The sequence below is a fragment of the Alternaria postmessia genome (genome assembly GCF_024291825.1).
Source record: "Alternaria postmessia strain BMP 2775 chromosome Unknown scaffold_2, whole genome shotgun sequence".
NCBI lineage: Eukaryota > Fungi > Ascomycota > Dothideomycetes > Pleosporales > Pleosporaceae > Alternaria > Alternaria postmessia.
In genome coordinates, this window is record NW_026260075.1 from 410,138 (window position 1) to 428,092 (window position 17,955).

At 50.3% G+C, this 17,955-nt stretch overlaps 7 protein-coding genes across 7 annotated transcripts; 3 read left to right on the forward strand and 4 right to left on the reverse strand.

The window, feature by feature from the left end:
* Window positions 1–263: 263 nt before the first annotated feature.
* J4E82_000566 (uncharacterized protein) lies at window positions 264–3,192 on the reverse strand (the record flags this gene model as incomplete). The annotated part of the gene is made up of 3 exons (XM_051726887.1): window positions 264–2,440; window positions 2,490–2,626; window positions 2,675–3,192. The coding sequence occupies 3 exons, from the start codon at window positions 3,190–3,192 to the stop codon at window positions 264–266; spliced, it is 2,832 nt and encodes a 943-aa protein (XP_051593312.1).
* Window positions 3,193–5,461: 2,269 nt separating this feature from the next.
* On the reverse strand, window positions 5,462–5,962 carry J4E82_000567 (uncharacterized protein; the record flags this gene model as incomplete). The annotated part of the gene is made up of 1 exon (XM_051726888.1): window positions 5,462–5,962. One exon carries the CDS (start codon window positions 5,960–5,962, stop codon window positions 5,462–5,464), a length of 501 nt encoding a protein of 166 aa, XP_051593313.1.
* Window positions 5,963–7,406: 1,444 nt separating this feature from the next.
* Window positions 7,407–8,085, forward strand: J4E82_000568 (uncharacterized protein; the record flags this gene model as incomplete). The annotated part of the gene is made up of 3 exons (XM_051726889.1): window positions 7,407–7,542; window positions 7,592–7,859; window positions 7,914–8,085. The coding sequence occupies 3 exons, from the start codon at window positions 7,407–7,409 to the stop codon at window positions 8,083–8,085; spliced, it is 576 nt and encodes a 191-aa protein (XP_051593314.1).
* Window positions 8,086–8,624: 539 nt separating this feature from the next.
* On the reverse strand, window positions 8,625–10,084 carry J4E82_000569 (uncharacterized protein; the record flags this gene model as incomplete). The annotated part of the gene is made up of 3 exons (XM_051726890.1): window positions 8,625–8,910; window positions 9,007–9,235; window positions 9,289–10,084. The coding sequence occupies 3 exons, from the start codon at window positions 10,082–10,084 to the stop codon at window positions 8,625–8,627; spliced, it is 1,311 nt and encodes a 436-aa protein (XP_051593315.1).
* Window positions 10,085–10,245: 161 nt separating this feature from the next.
* J4E82_000570 (uncharacterized protein) lies at window positions 10,246–11,988 on the forward strand (the record flags this gene model as incomplete). The annotated part of the gene is made up of 1 exon (XM_051726891.1): window positions 10,246–11,988. The coding sequence occupies one exon, from the start codon at window positions 10,246–10,248 to the stop codon at window positions 11,986–11,988; it is 1,743 nt and encodes a 580-aa protein (XP_051593316.1).
* Window positions 11,989–12,646: 658 nt separating this feature from the next.
* J4E82_000571 (uncharacterized protein) lies at window positions 12,647–13,840 on the forward strand (the record flags this gene model as incomplete). Its single annotated transcript, XM_051726892.1, has 3 exons — window positions 12,647–12,767; window positions 12,842–13,201; window positions 13,257–13,840. The coding sequence occupies 3 exons, from the start codon at window positions 12,647–12,649 to the stop codon at window positions 13,838–13,840; spliced, it is 1,065 nt and encodes a 354-aa protein (XP_051593317.1).
* A 365-nt stretch (window positions 13,841–14,205) lies between these two features.
* On the reverse strand, window positions 14,206–15,843 carry J4E82_000572 (uncharacterized protein; the record flags this gene model as incomplete). Its single annotated transcript, XM_051726893.1, has 3 exons — window positions 14,206–15,220; window positions 15,265–15,667; window positions 15,714–15,843. 3 exons carry the CDS (start codon window positions 15,841–15,843, stop codon window positions 14,206–14,208), a joined length of 1,548 nt encoding a protein of 515 aa, XP_051593318.1.
* Between the last annotated feature and the right edge of the window lie 2,112 nt (window positions 15,844–17,955).

Here is a 17,955-nt window from a genome sequence, read left to right on the forward strand (position 1 = left end):
AACTGTCCGTCACTAGCATTTCACAAATTTTTCATGTTCCTACCCAAGAATTGGAAGGGACAAGGGGACAGGAAACATGAGTCTCGCACATGAACAGGAACGACAGAAGAGCATGGCTGGAAGACAAGAACGTAGCTCTAGCGTGCCATTGCCACGAGTCACAGCATAGCCATCACAAGTCCCATGCTCCCACGATAGGCATGTTACATCTTTTCAAAATCGTTCAGAGAAGAGTGTTCGTGCTATCGATTCAAACCAGTGTTTCATCCTATATTTCCTCTCTCCCTACTCCCCTCATCATCCTTCCCATCGATAACCGGCGCCTCAACGACAAGCAACTCCTCTCCCATGCCAAAAGGCTGCAGGTTCTGATTCTGACTCGCCCGCCTCTGATGCGCACTAAGATTCAAGCTTGGTTGTCTCTGTCTGCGTTTCGGTAACGGTGGAGGCGGCGTTGCTAGTTCGTTACTAGCAGCACTGCTCTTCCTTCTGCGCATCTCACGGAAGACATCCTCCCCATCGTTTTCTTCTCCAGCATTGTTACCACCGCCAGTCCTAGCGTCCTGGTCTGGGAAATGCGCGGCTGGTAGGAGGGAGGCCGTACCCAAGGAAGCTGTACTTAGCGGTGTTTTGGGGCTATCAATGAAGTCCTCCACTGATCTCTTGCTGGAAACGACAGGCGAGTTGGTAGTAGGGGCGACGGGTTTCCGTTTTGTGAGATTAGCAAATGTGTTTGAGGCAGCGGCGGGGATGGCCCAGGTCTGTCTCTTCTCGTTTTTAGGGTGCGGGAGAGGTGTGCCCGGGGGTGGGAGGGGTTGGCCTCTGCCCATGGGTTCTGTATGGGATTTGGAGATCGAGGGGTTTGACTGAAGTTGCGGACGGGCATCCAAAGACGACGACGACGACGAGTCATGATCTGGGTTTGGGCCTTCAGATGTCGGTGGTCTATTATTGGTATTGGCGTTGGGCTTGGTGTTCTGCTTGGCTGCGAGCCAGTTCCTGGCCGCTGCTGTGGCGGAGTTGAGGGACTGATTGATCGTTTGTTTCTTCGTCGCCATATTGTTTGCTCCTGCTGCTGCGGCGGCGGCTGCAGCGATCTCTTGTGCGGTTAGCTCTTTCGACCTGGTTCGCGAATGCTCTGTGGTTGGGACCGGTGCAGATGCAGTGCTTTCTGCATATATTGATGCAGCAGAAGTGTCCTCTAAGGAACTCTCTGATGACTCCGTTGTCTTGCGCGCGCTCTTGGGTCGTACGGGCGACTTCGTAGGCGATGTGACAGGAAGTGATTTTACACTTGTCGGTGTCATGGTGCGGTCATGTGCAATCTCAGCAGAAGCATTCGACGAGTCAATTTTCACCTGAGCGACAGACGATGAGGACCGCATCGCCCGCGGTCTCACTGACGAAGATGAAGACTTGTGATCCGTCGAGGAAGATATACCAGTGCCAACCTCTTCCGAGTCAACGCTTGATGCAATAGAGAAGTGCGCACTTGCCAAGTCGGCCTTTTCATCAAGCTTCTCAGCATCCGAAATCGCGGTCTCAAGTGTGGCTTCATCCTGCTTGATCTTGTCTGTATCTTCCTCGTCATCCTTTGCACTGTCTTCCCAGATACCGCCTCTTATGATCTGCGCGATAGTATCGGTAAACGGCATGTCATCCCAATTAGGCAACACCAACGTCTCGTTCACCACTTCTCGTATGCGACCCTCGATAGCCCTGAGAACAACGCCATATGTAATCTGACGCGAACTCACGATTGGCTCAAGCGAGAACTCCATCTTAGGCGGTGTCTCAAACGTCATCCAGAGTCTGTTACTAGGTGGAGGTTTCACTCTGATGAGAATATGACCATCAAGCCTCTTTAACACAGTAGCCAACACGAGTGTCACCTCGCGAGCTTTGAATCGAGTCCCCAGATCGATCCGAACGGTAGCTGAAATTTCAATGCGGAAGTTTCCTTTGTAGCTAACATCTGCCTCCACAACAAGATCACCATCGACAGTCAGCTCTTTGAGCTTGGGATTCGTGATAAAAGGCGGGAGGGTGCCCATGTCGACCTTGCGTAGCTGTACACTGCTAATAATAGCCGGCTTCGGGACGCGCGCGATCTTCTTGTTGATCTTACTCGCGATAAAGTCTTTGACTTGCGAGGTCTTGTATAGAGCCAGGAACACTCTGCCAATCAGCGCATTGATCCAGCGAGTATGGAGGTTCTCTTCCGAGGCATGTAACTGCTGTACTAGCTTGACAAGATCGGGTGTGTCGAATTTGAGTGGAACAAAGGGATGGTCTGTATCCGTGGGGTCTTTCTGATTTTCCTGAGCGTTTAGCATTGCGTGGTAAAAGTCTTCCTTCTCAGAGCAGTTGTCAGAGAACAAATAGAAGCCTTTCGCCGCGTCCGTGCCGTTATTGTCCAGCTGCCGGATTAGTCGAATGCCTGGATATATCAGTATTACAGAATCATAGATCCTAGTGTAAAGGCATACAGTTTCGCTTGATCCATAGCTCGCCCTCTGGTATGCGCTCTCCACCTCCATATATATCTACTTTGTAATGCGCAAGCGATATGACGTGTCGTACTTCAAGCTGATCCTCGTTATCGTATAGCATCAGGTGTCCAAGGCTGCTCTACATTAGTCCGATTTCCCGTGTTTGGGATGCATAAACATACCGTAAGACAACATAGAAGACGTTGCGGGCCTTTTTGTTCTTTGCATTCGTTGCTTCTATCGAAGGACTCGTGGTCTTGTTTCTGTCAAATATGCCTCTGTATATGGATTGATATACGCTTGGGCTTTCCACGGCTACTACAGCCCCGGCTGGCGTTGTTCGATCTGGGGGTTTGCCATTGACACCCCCTGGCACGTACTCTCGGCATACTGCGAAGTATCCAGCACATGCGTCCGGCTCGTGAGTCCTGCCCTTTAGCTTCTCCAGTATCTCATCATCTATGCCCACACCCAGATGCACGTTATCGCTGTCCTTCCCGTGTGTGGATCCATTCGACTTCCTACGTTGTCCTGAAGCTGTCCCGTCCTGTGTATTGGCGGTGATGCTTTCCTGTCCAACAGGGCTGGTTCCCAGATACCAGACGGCCACAAGTACAGCGGGCAGAAGGGTCAGCCCTCCCACGAGGTAGCCCCATACGAATATCTTGAATACGGCTCCATACCCCCAGTCCCCGCTCATCTTGGGTTATGTCTTATGCTGTATTGTGGACCATCCCTCGCCATATATATAAGTTCGCGAGGGCTTTCGTTCGTTCGTGGATAGAAGGCGGTTTCGTGTATGTGTTGGAATGTAGGTCGAGAGGTATTCGGCTAACACGGCGCGTCGAGACAGGCAGGGGAGCGAATGACGTTGGCGGCTATAGAAGGAATGCAGGGGCCCGTTCGTGTACGTTGCGCGAATGTCTAGTCAGAGGACTCAGGCAATAAGGCAATAAGGTGTTCACAAAGACTAGTAACCTCGGACTTGGCTCGCAGTGAAAGCAGTCATTCGACGCGAGCTAGAGCTATGGTATGAGCGGGGCCGGAGTTAACGCTCCACGTGTGAGGATGCAGGTCGTTGATCGGCGCTAAGATAATGTCCCGCGCTGCTATCGCTATGACGGCATCTTCGACATTTCACCAGCACGTTTTTGGCAGGGACCAGTACACTCGAAGTCGACATCCCGAAAATCCTGAGATTGTGCTAGTATAACAAGTTCGCTAAAAGTAAGTGAATCCTATACACAGCTCGGTATCTATGGCGCGGCAGAAGTCAACCGGCAATGGTGGGGGTTGTATCTTCCTGCTCTACCTAGGTATATTGTAGCGCATTGATATAGATTCTGAAAGGGTACAAGCTAATCATCCTACAACACCTAGGCATATAGCGCCGGTCTCTCACCAACATGGCAACCACAGAATCTCAATCTTACAATCCGGACATACCGTCAGACCCTGTGACCAAGACCACAGACACCATCCATGTCGAACTCACTCCGCACGATCTAGACTCCTTGTCAGCAACAAGATTTGTCCGCTCTCCATCCGCAGGCGCAACCGTCCTGTTCATAGGCACGACTCGCGACTCTTTTAACAACGAGCCTGTTTCATCTTTGGCCTACACTTCTTACGCTCCCCTTGCCATCAACACACTCTTTAAAATCGCTACATCAATCCTCACAAAACATTCATGCACTAAGATCGCCATCATTCATAAGTTGGGTGAATGTCCAATTGGCGAGGAGAGCATTGTCATTGCAGTATCGTCACCGCACCGCCAGGCGGCATGGAGAGCTGGTGAGGAAGCATTGGAGGAGACGAAGGATAAAGCTGAAATCTGGAAGCTCGAGAGGTTTGAGGGGGGTGAGGGTGTTTGGAGAGCGAATAGAGACGGGCAAAAAGGTGTCAAGGTGGAAGATGGAAAGCCTTCATGATGAAGAGAACGTTAAGTCGGATGCCATCCCCAAATGGACTCTTGAAACCTGGAAATATGCCGATTGCTGAACTTTTATGGATCATCCTGTGATACTACCTGCCAAGTGGGCGACATCCGTTGGGTGGGTGGTAAGATATACAACAAGTCGCGCTGAGCAATCAACCTTAAAATGGTGCGTTAAGGTGATGGGTTTTCAGCCCCAGGATGATGAAGCTTAGTGAAAGAGTAAGCCATGTAAGCTTATGGTGCACGATTACAATGGAAAAGCACTTGTTTGAGCCAGTGTTCCTATCTTTGCGCTGACGACATAAGTCGTGGACATGAGCACAAATGTATTCACTCGTCATGTTGATCGAGTACGGAGCTACTTGAACACGTGAACTTGCATGTGTGCAGCATGCAGCTGTTCCAATCTTGTACTAGAAGAAAGCTATTCGTAGACCATTGTGTACCAGGGTTATGGCTCTAGGCACCAATGTGATGTCAAAACAAGCAGCAGTCAAGTAGCACAAATTCCAAAGCCTCGCGAAAATCGCCCATCAAAACCCGCTTTAGCCGAGACATGGCTGAGTGACTGGATGTTGGAAGTGAGACATCCCTCATCGATGTCACATTCAGCCAATACTGTGAGACATGTCTGTGTACCCCTCCTATTGAGCTCTGGACCGACCCGAAAGCAATTCGGAGTCGTTGAACGCCCATCTCCCAAGCGATTAACCGGGTATCTTTCATATAGCTGGATCGAAGGATGGCGCGTTCATCCTCCACATTCCAGCGCGGCAGTCTGCATGTGACGCATTAACACCAACAGCCTATATGATCTACGACACGTTGATATTACAGAAAAATCTCGACTTGGCATGAGGCGGAGTAGTTCATTAGGCTTGGGATGCTGTGCCTTGGGTGCGAATGCTCATCCGATGAGGCGTTGAGAGATTACCGCAGCTGTGTTACCATGCGCGGCTGGTAGTGCCCTCAGCCTTTTCATTGCATACACTATTCTTACAATCGTACTCGTACACGTCTACAGTCGTTATTGGTTCTTCTTAGAATCATCCTTCTCGTCCTCCTCTATTATTCGCATCTGACCGGAGGCTATTATCATCTCACTGATGCTATTTGGTACATCATCTTCAGATTCGTAGATTCGGTCGTAATTCAAGCGGCTCCGTAGAACTGCCCGAGCTTCTCTCAGGTTGGCAATATCAAAGGTCCACATTGCACCACCTAGTGCCATAATTCCGACGCTGGCACAGTTCATCGTTGCCAGGTTCAGAGCCTGACAGGCATCTGAGAAGGGACTAAAGTATTCGTGCGGGTTCGTGTTCGCTTCATAAAACTTTGGCATAACACGAAGCTGCCGTCTCCATACAGCCTTCCGCGTTATTGCAGTTGATGCCAGTAGGCAGGCGCTCCCAAGGAAGTATATCGAAAGTTGGCGTAACGATCGTGGAGATGTGACAGGTGTGCCTTCGTACGCGCGTTCAGCCGCCCGTGCAGGCGGTTTGGCCGGCGCAGCTGCTGGTTGGCTCATCGTTCTCGAGATCGGAGTCTTCTGGAGAGTTCACGTCAACTACTACAGTCGTGCTGCAAGTAATCTGGGGCGATCTATCGTGTGACTGCAGGACTAGCGTCGCATATCGAATTCGTTGCGGACCCCCGAGCGTGTCTCTGCTGACGAAGAGCTAGAATTTGCGCTTGCCGATCGTCGTACAATCGAGGTGGTATGGCGAAGATACCCGGAACGGTTGAGTTGTTAGCCAGAGAGGTGGGGTCGTGAAGCAATGGCAGAGGCGATGTGTTCGCCAGCGGGCATCACAAAAAAGTTGTGATGGAAGCCGCGGTCGGTGGGTCTCGGGCCGTGCGCCCAGAAACCCCACAATGGCTGGACCCTCGTCGTGCATCACAACATCTCCCTGCCATCTACAAACAAGCTCTCATCTGCACAACGCACTCAACCCGACGCGTAGATTGCTAGCTGTCGAACAACAACGTCGATCGAGAATTCGGAATTGCTCCAGCCGCACGTGCATCGTACCACGCATCATTCCCCACAATGAATCTGGATGACAAGACGACTCGATGTTGAACTGCAGCGCTGCAGTGATCATCACTAGGAATATTCCGTCGAACTAGTCGCTAGCTTCCAATCAAGAGCGAGGGACTCAGCCTACGGTTCCATGTCGTTCAGCCACTGCAGCCACTACAACGGATTCCGGGCTCCTGGGATTCTTACATGGAACTATGAGTAAACATACCAGACAAACATGCATGACGTATGGCATGTTTCTCTAATCACGCACTCCTTCGTGGAATCTCTCAAGATACTGCTGTATACTCTATTGTACAATCATGTCACAAAAATACTCACAGGCCGTTTGATCCCCTGAAACAGGCTACTTTTTTCTTCGTCATTGTTCATTCCATACCGCATAACGCTCTGGGATGCATTTCGATGTCTATCGCATTAAGAGAAGTTTTCAAAGCTTACGCATGCATAACAAGTATGTTGGCACTGGTAGTCCTCGCAACCGGGGGGCTAAAAGATCATGGTGGAGTCCTGACTGCATGCATGTATACTCCCATGGCACGACGTGATCTAGGCCCGCATCAGCATGCTTGGCCTATTCCTGTCTCTTCTTAGTTTTCATGCAGTACATTCTCCGCAGTGCCTATCTCTCTAAGCCATACTGTGAGATGTACAAGGCACTGCGGATCGCGTTGTCGATCACCCGGATGCTGCGGGAGAACGACATTGCTTCTTTGGCCCAACGCTCAACAAGAAACGCGAGATGATACACTGGAGATACGAGCTTTGATAAGCTGGGCTCAACTATAAAGCGAATCTATGATCCCCTTCGAAATCATCATCAGCCTTCAGCGTCTACAACGATCTATCCGATAGTCCATTCCTTCAGATCTATACACACCGTCACTCGCTTTCCCACGGCCCAGATCACTCTCATCTCTAGCCAAAAATGCTCTTCAACAACCTCGTCACCCTCGTTGCTTCGGCTTCCCTGGTTGCTGCTTTGCCCGGCTATGGTCAACCGGCTAAGTCTTCCGGATATGAGGCTCCTCCCCCTGAGAAGGAGACTGGAACCTGCACTGCATGTATGTATGCCAACGCCGCTTTGTATGGTCTTGAATTAACTCTTCATAGCTGCATGGACCACCTCTAGTGTCGGGGAGTACGAAACTACCTGGTTGTCTACCAAGACTGAAGTCGTCCCGGTCACCACTGTCACCGAGAAGCTCCACACTACTACGGAGCCCTGCCCATACACCACTACTGGTGCTAGCACGAAGACTCTGACCGACTACACTACCCACTTTGACACCAAAACCTACTCGACTGTGACAACCATCTACAACACCGTTGTGGAAAGCGAAGTCAAGTCGTCTACCAAGTGCGAGACTGTGCCATTTGTGTAAGTGTCAATCTACCCTCGCCCAAGATGATCTTCTGGCTCACATTTGCATAGCTCCACCGCTACTTCCTACAAGACTAGCGTCTCCACTGCTAAGGAGACCATTACATCCTCCAAGACCGCTACGGCCGTCATTACGGAAACTGCGAAGAAGCCAACCACTTACATGTCTACTGGCACGACCACAGTCTGCACCACTAAGGAGGGCTACGGCGGTGGCTACTAAGCCGGGAAACTACAGTATAGCGGAAGCTAGCACTGAGGCCTACGGGATCGATGGCCACACAAAAGTCCAGACATGTATCGCTCCTCATGATTGCAACGTTGTTAATAGAGGTGGAATCACGTCACCTTTCAATTCTTTGTCACTCCTTTAGACTACCATTTTACCCAGCAATAGAGCTGCATGATTAAAAATTTATGATTTGAACTCAAAGCGGTTGCACAAGACCATCTTGCAACATTGATGATTCGATCAGCGTGCTGGTGCTAGCATGTAGGCACAACGTTGTAGAGTCACACTGTGTTTTGATCGCAATGCCTGCTTGCCTCCAGCACTTTGTTTCCCTGTTTGCAGCTGCGTGTATCTTGTAGTATTATAAGTTCGACGTTTTCCGAAAGTCTACAACTATGGTATCATGAGACGAGGTCAAGCCGCGAACCCAATTCGTGTACAAGTCCACTAATATAGCCAACAAACAGATTTCTAAGCAAATCAACTCAAACGTGAACCCCTCGACTCATAAATTCCAACCAAACCATCCCTTAATATCTTGACCTGTGCTGGGGTCGCTCAGGCCCCTGCATCATAGCCAAACGCGCAGGGTTCATGCCAAAGGTAGTAGCCTCGTCGGGTTGCTCCGGCTCGGCGGCCTCTGCATCGTCACCACCCTTCTTGCCTGACTTGGCTTCCTTCTTCTGCTTGCGCTCGCTCTGCTTCATTTCGACTTCAGTCTTCTTAACACGGTCGCGGGCACGCTCGTCATGCAGTTTCTCGTTCTTCGCTGCGATCTTCGTTTTGCGGGCTTCGCTGTTGCCGCCACCTCCTGCGCTGTAATATGGAGTTAGTATGTGTCTTCATCTCTCGTATGGTGGTCTTTCGGAATTGTGATAGTGGCGGGAAATGAATGCGCGAATGGAATCTTACCTCAGCTCGACGTTGATCTTCCTGCCCTCCTTCTTCTTGGGGTCTGGGAAGACTGAGTGGTGGTACTTCTTCAAGCACGTCACCATACGGTCGTAGCGGTCGAATTCGATGAAGCACGTGCCCATGAACTTCTCTGTGCCCTTGTATGTACGGAGACGGACTTCGGTGGGCTTGATCTTTTCGAAATGCTTCTCGATCTGCTCTTTCGTAGCGCTGTAGGGAAGGTTGCCTGGTAGCTCGCGTTAGATAGGTCGTGATAGGTGGATCATACACAAGACGTACCGACAAAGACGATGAAACGGCCCTTGTTAGCCTCAATTGCGGCTTGGGCTTCCTCTCCCTCTATCTCCCTCTCCTCACCACCCTCGACTTCTACTTCAGCGCTTTCTGCAGCGGCGTCACCATTGGCCTCAGCCTGGGGCTCCTCAGCCGAGGTTTCTCCATTGGTCGCTGCTTCCGCTGCCTTCTTTGCCTTCTTTTCTTTTTTGTCCTTCTTCTCCTTCTTGTCCTTTTTCTTTTCCTTCTTCTCAGCCTTGGACTCGGCATCTACTCCGTTGGTTTCTGCCGAGGCGTCTTCAGCTGCGTCTTCCATAGGCGTGTCCTCGGAAGTGGCAGCATCCTTGCTCTTCTTGGATTTCTTGTCTTTCTTATCCTTCTTTGACTTCTTTTCCTTCTTCGCAGGCGCGTCTTCGGTGGCATCGGGCATCGGCTCATCGTCGTTGACACTGATGAAGTTCTCAGAAGATTTCATCTCCTCGATAAGCTCAGCCTCAGGCGCGTCCTCAGAGGCATCGGCATCCTTGGACTTCTTGGACTTCTTGGATTTCTTTTCCTTCTTGTCCTTCTTTGCATCTTCCAATGCGTCGTCGATAGCAGATGTGTCGACATTGTCCTTAGACTTCTTGGACTTCTTATCCTTTTTGTCCTTCTTTTCCTTCTTCACCTCGGTCGCATCGACTGGCGCATCCTCGACATTGTCGGCTTTCTTGGATTTTTTGGACTTCTTTGGTGCATCTTCTGCAACCTCGGCGTCGCGCTTGCGCTTCTTCTCGGGGGTATCAATCTTAGACTTGGACATGGTGGGCGCGCAAAAATGTTGTAGATAGGTAGGAGCGTCGCGAAACGAGAATGGAGATTCTCAACTTTTCTGCCAGGGCGGTCAAAGTAGGGTTATCTTGGCGCGTGAAACCACAGATGGAACGCGCACCTTGAGCACCAGTATTTTGGCCGCAAGCCATAATGCGGCCACCGGCGCATCGAACCAAGCTTCCACAGGGCTCACTGAGGCCTCCGACAACACGCTCCTCCGACCGTCCATGTCCACGCCAGTTTTCGTACAAACACCCCCGCCAATTCCTCGTCGCGCACCAAGGCTCGCCGCGGCCACAACTACCGTTCTTGTACCCCTCCGGCCAGCACCTTTCCAATGGCCAACTACAACGTCTCTTCTCCATTAGCGCAAACCACAAGAAATTCATTAAAGAGACAGCAAAATTGAGTGTGCGGTACAGCATTCTCATCTTTCTCCTCTCATCATGCGTCAGTATTGCGAGTCTGGGCATATTGAGCGAGCAACAAGAGCGGGCCTTTCCGTCGCCCCATGAGTGGAGTCTGATCACGAGGTTCAGGTTCAGGAGAGGAAAGTGGTGGCAGGTGCCTGAGAACAACGAGGAAGAGGGATTCCCCAACTGGGCGCGGGTTTACTCAGAGCTGGAATATGCGCTGAATCGACTGGAGAACCCGGACAAGGATGGAGCGGGCTTGATGGATCAGGAGGAAGGAGGGATACTAGTGCCCGGCCTAGGCAAGGCAGGTTTCGACTTGACAGCAAAAAGCGAGGAGTGGCGGCAAGGGTACTATGAAGTCCTAATGGGCATGGGCAATGCCGCGGAAAGACTAGACGGATGGGTAACGGACAAGTGGAGGAGAAATGTATGGGCACCAGAGTTCATTCAGTCACCCTCGAATCCACGACCGAAGGCTGTTCTCCCTGGTATGCCCGAGCCGCCAGATGAGGAGCATCGCACACCCGCAGCGGAAGCGCCAGAGACGTTTTACCTCAAGATAATCACCTCGAAAGGCTTCACCACATACCAGCGGCTATCAGCTGCATTAAGCTACGCAGACTGGCTCAGCTTCAGAAAGCTTCCAGATTCTGCAGAGGAGATGTATAGGTGGGCACTCGACATCGCGATTGCAGGTCTGCCGACATCTGAGCCGTCGGCGGTCATCGATCGCGACAGTGGCATTCTTTCATCCACAGCGCCGAGAGAAGCAATAACACCAAACATTGTTTATGCCGCGACGAACTTGGCCACATTCTTAGCAGAGCAACGAAGAGTCACATCTGCGCTTCCGATATTCATATCCTTGCTTCGTGCTCGCATCGAAGCGGAGGAGGAGCGTGTCCCTCTGGCACAGTCTAAGAAAGACAACACACTTGCCGGCACTCTATTCAGCTTGCTGCGCGAACCCGACTACCCAGATGTGCCAGCTTCTGGTGACGAACCACTTCTCCGGAAGGAAAGCGATCGTTGCGAAGAGGCTGCCTTGAAGAACTACATAGGCGAGATCCTTTTTGCGACAGCTGGCAGCTCATCTGGCCAGCGCCAACAAGGACTCTCTTGGGTGCGTGACGCTGTTTCCACTTCCAAGCTTGCGCAATCCCTTGAACCTATACGTGCAAACGACGACCTCCGCAAGAAGTGCGAAAAGTGCGAAGAAGTTGGTCTTGAGTCATGGGGGAAGATCATGACATACCTGGCTGCTGAGGCACGCGAAAAACGCGATCACGCGAAGAGCGGGGGTCTGCAGGGACTAGTGTGGAAGGTCAAGGGCACGAAGGACTTGGATGAGAAAGTAGAAGACTTGGAGGGTGAAGAAGAGGGTGTGATACTTCGGTTGAACAAGCTCAGAAGTAAAATGCTCAAGGAGGAGTACGCTGAGATGGATCGCAAGTACGCGCGAACCTTTGTATTCTAGGAGCCAGGTGTAAGATATGAGAATGGTTTTGGACAGGACCTTCGTCTGCATGTTCAGCCAAGTGCTTACGAGCAATCCTATGCAACACCCCTCACGACTCCTGCATCAGTCTCGCCATCGCAACTTATCGCACTTGCATGCTCACCAGTAATGGCCTTGACACCTGAACATCATGTTTCAGACGCAGATCACTTTAGCCTTCACCCTATCAACTCAGTGCATCCCTGCCACGCGGATCGCTACGACCGGCTCGCTATCAGGGCCCTAGCGCCCGACAACCAATCATCCAAGCCACACCCGCTGTCAACTCCAACTAATTCGAACGTTCCTTTTGGTCACCCATCAAACATGTTCGCACGTGTGCCGGCTTTCCCGACTATTGGCAGGGGCAGGTGATTACCATTCGGGTATATAGGCGAATTAGTGAGGGTATGTCTGCCATGCACAAACGAAATGTCGCTAGGATGCGACTGATGGGGAAGGAGAATGAGTGGGTAAATGGTTCGTTTGGTGGCAGCTGAGGGAGGTGAGTTGGTAGTCAGCTGGGTGTAGGCGTTGGTATAAGAAATCGTTAATTCATGAGACGGCTTCTACGCGCAATCCGACACTGATTCTGTTTGCATCTACTACCCTAGCCATACACTCAAAAGTCGGCACGATGGCTTTCAGATCGCTCGTTGCTTTGACTATGGTGGTTGTGCCTCTGGCCAACTGCGCGCCACTTACATTGCAGGAGAGGCAGACACCAAATGGGGTCCCAGATTATGTACTCAAATACGGTAAGCAATCTTGATACCCCAACACCCTTGATTTGTCAAATGCTGTGTAGCAGGACTAACTAATACATATTTAGCGCCAATCGTCTACCTTCACTCAGAGGATACCTATTTTCCTACCGATATACAAACATTCCTGGATAACACGACTCCCCGCGTAAACTTCAATGAAGTTCCTGGCCCTTCAAAACCTTTGACTACATCCAACCTCGACCAAATGGGCAGCGACGTCTGGCTCACATCAAACGATGATGTGACGAAGGATCCCACATGGATCAAAGGCACAAAACCCAACGGACAAGGAAAGACCGAAGGAGCAACTACCGCGGCTATCATTGTGAACGATAAAGGAGACGGCAATGTGGATGCCTTCTACATGTACTTCTACGCCTACAACTATGGCGGTAACGTACTTGGATGGAGCCAGCTCAACTTCGGTACATTTTCCCCTTCTTTTCCAGACTACACCCGACTCTAATACGAATTCTCTAGGTAATCACGTAGGCGACTGGGAGCATGTCATGGTCCGTTTTCAAAACGGCTCTCCCCAAGCAATCTGGTACTCTCAACACGCCAACGGCCAGGCCTTTCGCTACAACACCGTCGAAAAGTCTGGCGACAGACCTATTGCCTACTCCGCCAAAGGCTCTCATGCGAACTACGCCATTTCTGGAACCCACGATCACACAATCCCCAATCTCAACCTCCCTGGTGGCGTTCTAGAAGACTACACTGACAAAGGCGTAATGTGGGATCCGGTGCTATCGGCCAGCTTTTACAAGTTTGATGCTGGCAACAACGCCTTCTCGGCATACGATGGTCAAGCGCCGACTGCATGGCTGAACTTCAAGGGTAGGTGGGGTGATGAAGAGTATCCTGAGAGTGATAAGAGACAGGTCAAGCTGTTTGGACAGGCGAAATTTACTGGTGGTCCAACGGGTCCAGTTGATAAACAGCTCAATAGGGAGAAGATTTGTCCAGATAACGGGCAGCTCTGCATTCTGAGAAGTATTCTCGTGCCGAGGAGGACGGGTATGGATAGCATTGTAAGAGATCGAGATGAGGTCGTTGGGTGATTCAAGACATCATGGTGCTTTTGTGTATTCACTTTAATTAATAAGAGATGATTTGGGGCTACTGCTACGTAAGAACGCGCATGGTGGAGTCCTCCAGCATTTATGAACATTATGACCGACTTAGCCATATATACCAAGACAGGTGGACACCACTACATCTCATGCGTCACCGTCTACCCAAATAGAATACCATCTTTCTCACGTCAAAATATGAACAGAAATCGCCAAAGCAGAGAAGTCCATAAGACATACATGAACCACACAGGTGGTAATTGTGGATACTTCTAAGATAATAATAAACCTCTATGAAAACGAATGTACAAGAAACCAATGGTCGAATATGAACACATTCGAGTACTGTTGCACTATTGTAGTGCTACAGTAGTATCACAAGGTAGAGAAGAATTGACGGCGCATCGGAACTCTCGATCAGGTTGGGCTTCTGGTTCCATCGCATCATGGTTTGACACCTCGGAGTGACGGACATCGACATTATGTTTTGTGACATCGTCTAACGCAACATCAATAGCAGATTCACGGGTGTCCTGTGAGCTCGTCATCGCCCCCTTACGATATGTGCCTCGTGATTTTCGGTTCGGCCTTGGCTTGCCACTGAGTTTCGACATCACCGTACTCCAAGCTTGTTTGCACTCCCTGCGGGTGGTGAAAATGTATATCGTGGCGTTCCAGGCCCCTTGGAGAGGTAAGACGATTGCCGAGGTGACGTTCAGAGCGAAGCTTGGGCGGTTCTTCGTGAACTGGTACATGCGGTTGATACTGCTGGGCAGCCAGACAACAAACAGGGCCAGAAACATAAGGAAGGCCACTTGAAAGTATGCCATTGCTGCAGCGTGGCCTTCAGCAGTTCTCTTTGTAGCAGGACGAGATTTGCATAGTGTAGTTGAGGCCGTTGCCGTGCCCGCTGTGGGGCTTGCGGCAACAACTGTTGCCCTATACCCATTCCTTCCGGCTGTGCCCTGGTGTAGAATTCGCTGGGCTTCGATGTCCTCGATCTGGACACTAGGCGTATAGATAGGAATAGGAGCTGATGATGATTCTGTGGCCAAATCATCCATTCTGCTGGGCTTAGAAAGCAACCGGTTGCTTGCGAATGAACTAATAGAGTTTTGGTCCAGCTCAGGGGAAACTGCGCGGGAGATTGTATCGTTCGTCTGAACATCGCATTTGATCTGTGTCGTTACCATAATGTTGTTCATGCCGAGCAAAGAACCCCGTGCGGCATCATGTATAGGGGCAGTCAATGAATCTCTTCGTAGGAATTGTTTCGAGCCGCGAGAAACTGATCGCAGTTCAACCCTCTTTCTCCAAATGCGGTAGCCGGTAACAATGTAGATACTGATGGTCACGGTGATCACAACCCTGGGAATGTTAGTGATGTTCAACATGATGAGGGCAGAACATACCAGGCAGGAGCGTAGAAGAACGCGATGCGCATCCATTCAACGTCAGATGCTACCCAGCACCAAAGAGTTGCCGACCCAATGACCTGATGTCCAGTCCTGTCTAGGATGAAGTATGCAAGGACTGGTACTGCTGGAACACCATAACTGCATGCGATATACCATTTCTCTAGATGACGTAGTTGCTGAGCATCGTACCCGTAGAAAAACACGAGAAATACATTTGTGGCCATCGATAAACAGAAGAGAGAATCTGAGACCAGGAACCATTGGATGAGTAGTCCCTGAAGCTCGCATAGGCCGGATGGGGGTTCTGAGCCCTTCGGTAATACTGCGTTTGACATCAAGGTTGCTATGTTGGTCAAGATGTTGCCGAAAGTCGCGAAGAAAACCAGACGATTGATCGCTGTGCATGATTAGCCCCTGAGGTTTGGTTAAGTAGGAGAACGTACGTTTTCTGAAAAATGGGAAGTAGATAAAGGTGCTGATGATGAATGCTGAACCAATGACGGAAATCCCGGAAGCTGTTCGTGTGGCAATCACGATAGCATTATCTCTGCTATGAGAGAGTGGAGTAGTCATACTTCGAGTCCTCTATATAGGCGTAACTTTGCTTGGGAGGGAGTAGGCAATGCGCTGAGATCAGAGGGACTTGACCTTTTACGATGGTGATGGTAATACTAAGAGTGACTGCTTGTCCTGACTGAATGCTCGTCCTTGTGCTTAGAAGTTATTTGATGTCTCTCACCGCTTCAATGGCATTGGGATTCAAGACTGCAAACAACCGGCATAGTCGAAATAAGGACCAACAGGGATAAGTCGTATGGCGCGAGAGTAGCCGCGATGCCTTGTGGGGTAATGCAGGTCTTGAGGGATTTGAATGACCTCCAATCGTGGAAAATATTTGTGTGAACAACGCAGGGTTGCGGGATCCATGCAACTCAGACTATGAGCGTAGTCTAGAAGGTGGGCTTCTCCGCCTGTAACAATGTAGGACGCTTGGTAAATCGACGTACAACGCGCTTAGCGAAGGACACGAAACCTTTACGTATTACGTCGTACAAAGCCTGAAGAGGGAGGAGAAAGATGCGGAAAAGATTGGACCACTGGGATGGTTCGTGAGAATGTCTTCACACAAATGGGGTGTTGTGCATAACAGTAGCGTGTTGATACACTGTGCGTATTTGAGAAATATTCAATCAGAAGTAGCGCAAGGTAAATTGGAAAGGCATAGGCATCCACTGTTATCCTACCTTAGATACTCCAGTACATGCCTGACTAGCACAGCCGTGTTTGTAAAGAACGGTGTTTGCAGCAAGCGACAGCTACTTTTGGCAACAGCATCGATGTACTGGCGTCCACAGATGGAGAGCCCAGGAAAATGGCGTACAGGCAAACTGCCATCCTCAAAGCTGATACCGACAGATGATCCATGACAAAGGAGAATTTGCCAATAGGGTCTGTGATCTGGAAGGCGGTGTTGTCAAGAGCTCGACGTGGGAGATGCCAAGATACCATGTCATCTTTCCCCGCAACTCCACTTTGATCCCATTTGGCAGCTCCTTCGACGCACGTCCCGTCCTCCGATTTCACCTGCACATCACTATCGTTGAACAAAGGATTTTCGAAGCGTACTAACTGAATCCGGGCGTCATGGGTAGCTAGGGAATGTAAGACTATGGCGTATCGCGTCACATCGCATCGCAATCATCGTTCCCGCTACTGTATCGGCAATGTACAATCCCGCAAGAGCCCTCTTCCAATTAATCGGTAGCTGAAATTCTTCGTGATATCAATCAGAGCATGTCGCCAGGACTTTCGAATACTGGTGAAAGTTGAGTAGCTGTAGCATCTGCAAAGCGCTTACTGAGTGTACCAATCATAGAGCGCATCACAGACCACCAACCGCCATGCGCAGTCATCTGGTCACGCAACACCTGTTACTAGGCCGAGAGCGATATTTCTAGATAATGAAGAAGGCATTCGCCTATCAAACCCTATCATGATACGCCATCACACACCCATCCAAGACCTCAAGGCGAATGGCATTCTTCGCCCGAAGCTTACTACGCACGCGTGGCGGAGTTCTCAAGCCCCTTTTTGGAAAGATAAGAGGACAAAGGACAATGTGTAAACCTCATATAATTCGCAATCATGATACAGCCTGAACATCGTGATGTTGTTCGTGAGATGCGATGACCATGAACTCTCAGCGATTGACGGCGTAATCATTCTTTGCTGCCACTCAACTCCAAGCTACCCAAGACTTATCCGAGATATCAGCCACACGCTATATCACCAAGGGCTCTCGACATGGCAAAATCCGCCAAGAGGCTTTAAAATGGGATGATACACGCCTTTGCACCGGGATCGCTCAGCCCTAACGTTGAGTGCAGAATTGGTTGCTCAGCTACAGCGGCTCCGCCTTTGTTACTGCGGCGATGGCTGCACCCTTACATATTACGCCACCGCCGATTCAGGATTCCAGAACCCAAAAGACACTGCTACGATTACCAGAAAATAGGTAACGGAACTATCCCGAGTTCTAAAATTGTACGGTCGGTCAGTCACAATGCAGCCTGTGGTTATTACCTTCACTGTCGCCATTAGCGAAACAGAAAGTGGATGTGGAGCGGTACATTGATCTCTCGAACCATCAAACAAGAGGAAAACGAACCCTGCTTTCACCTTCGC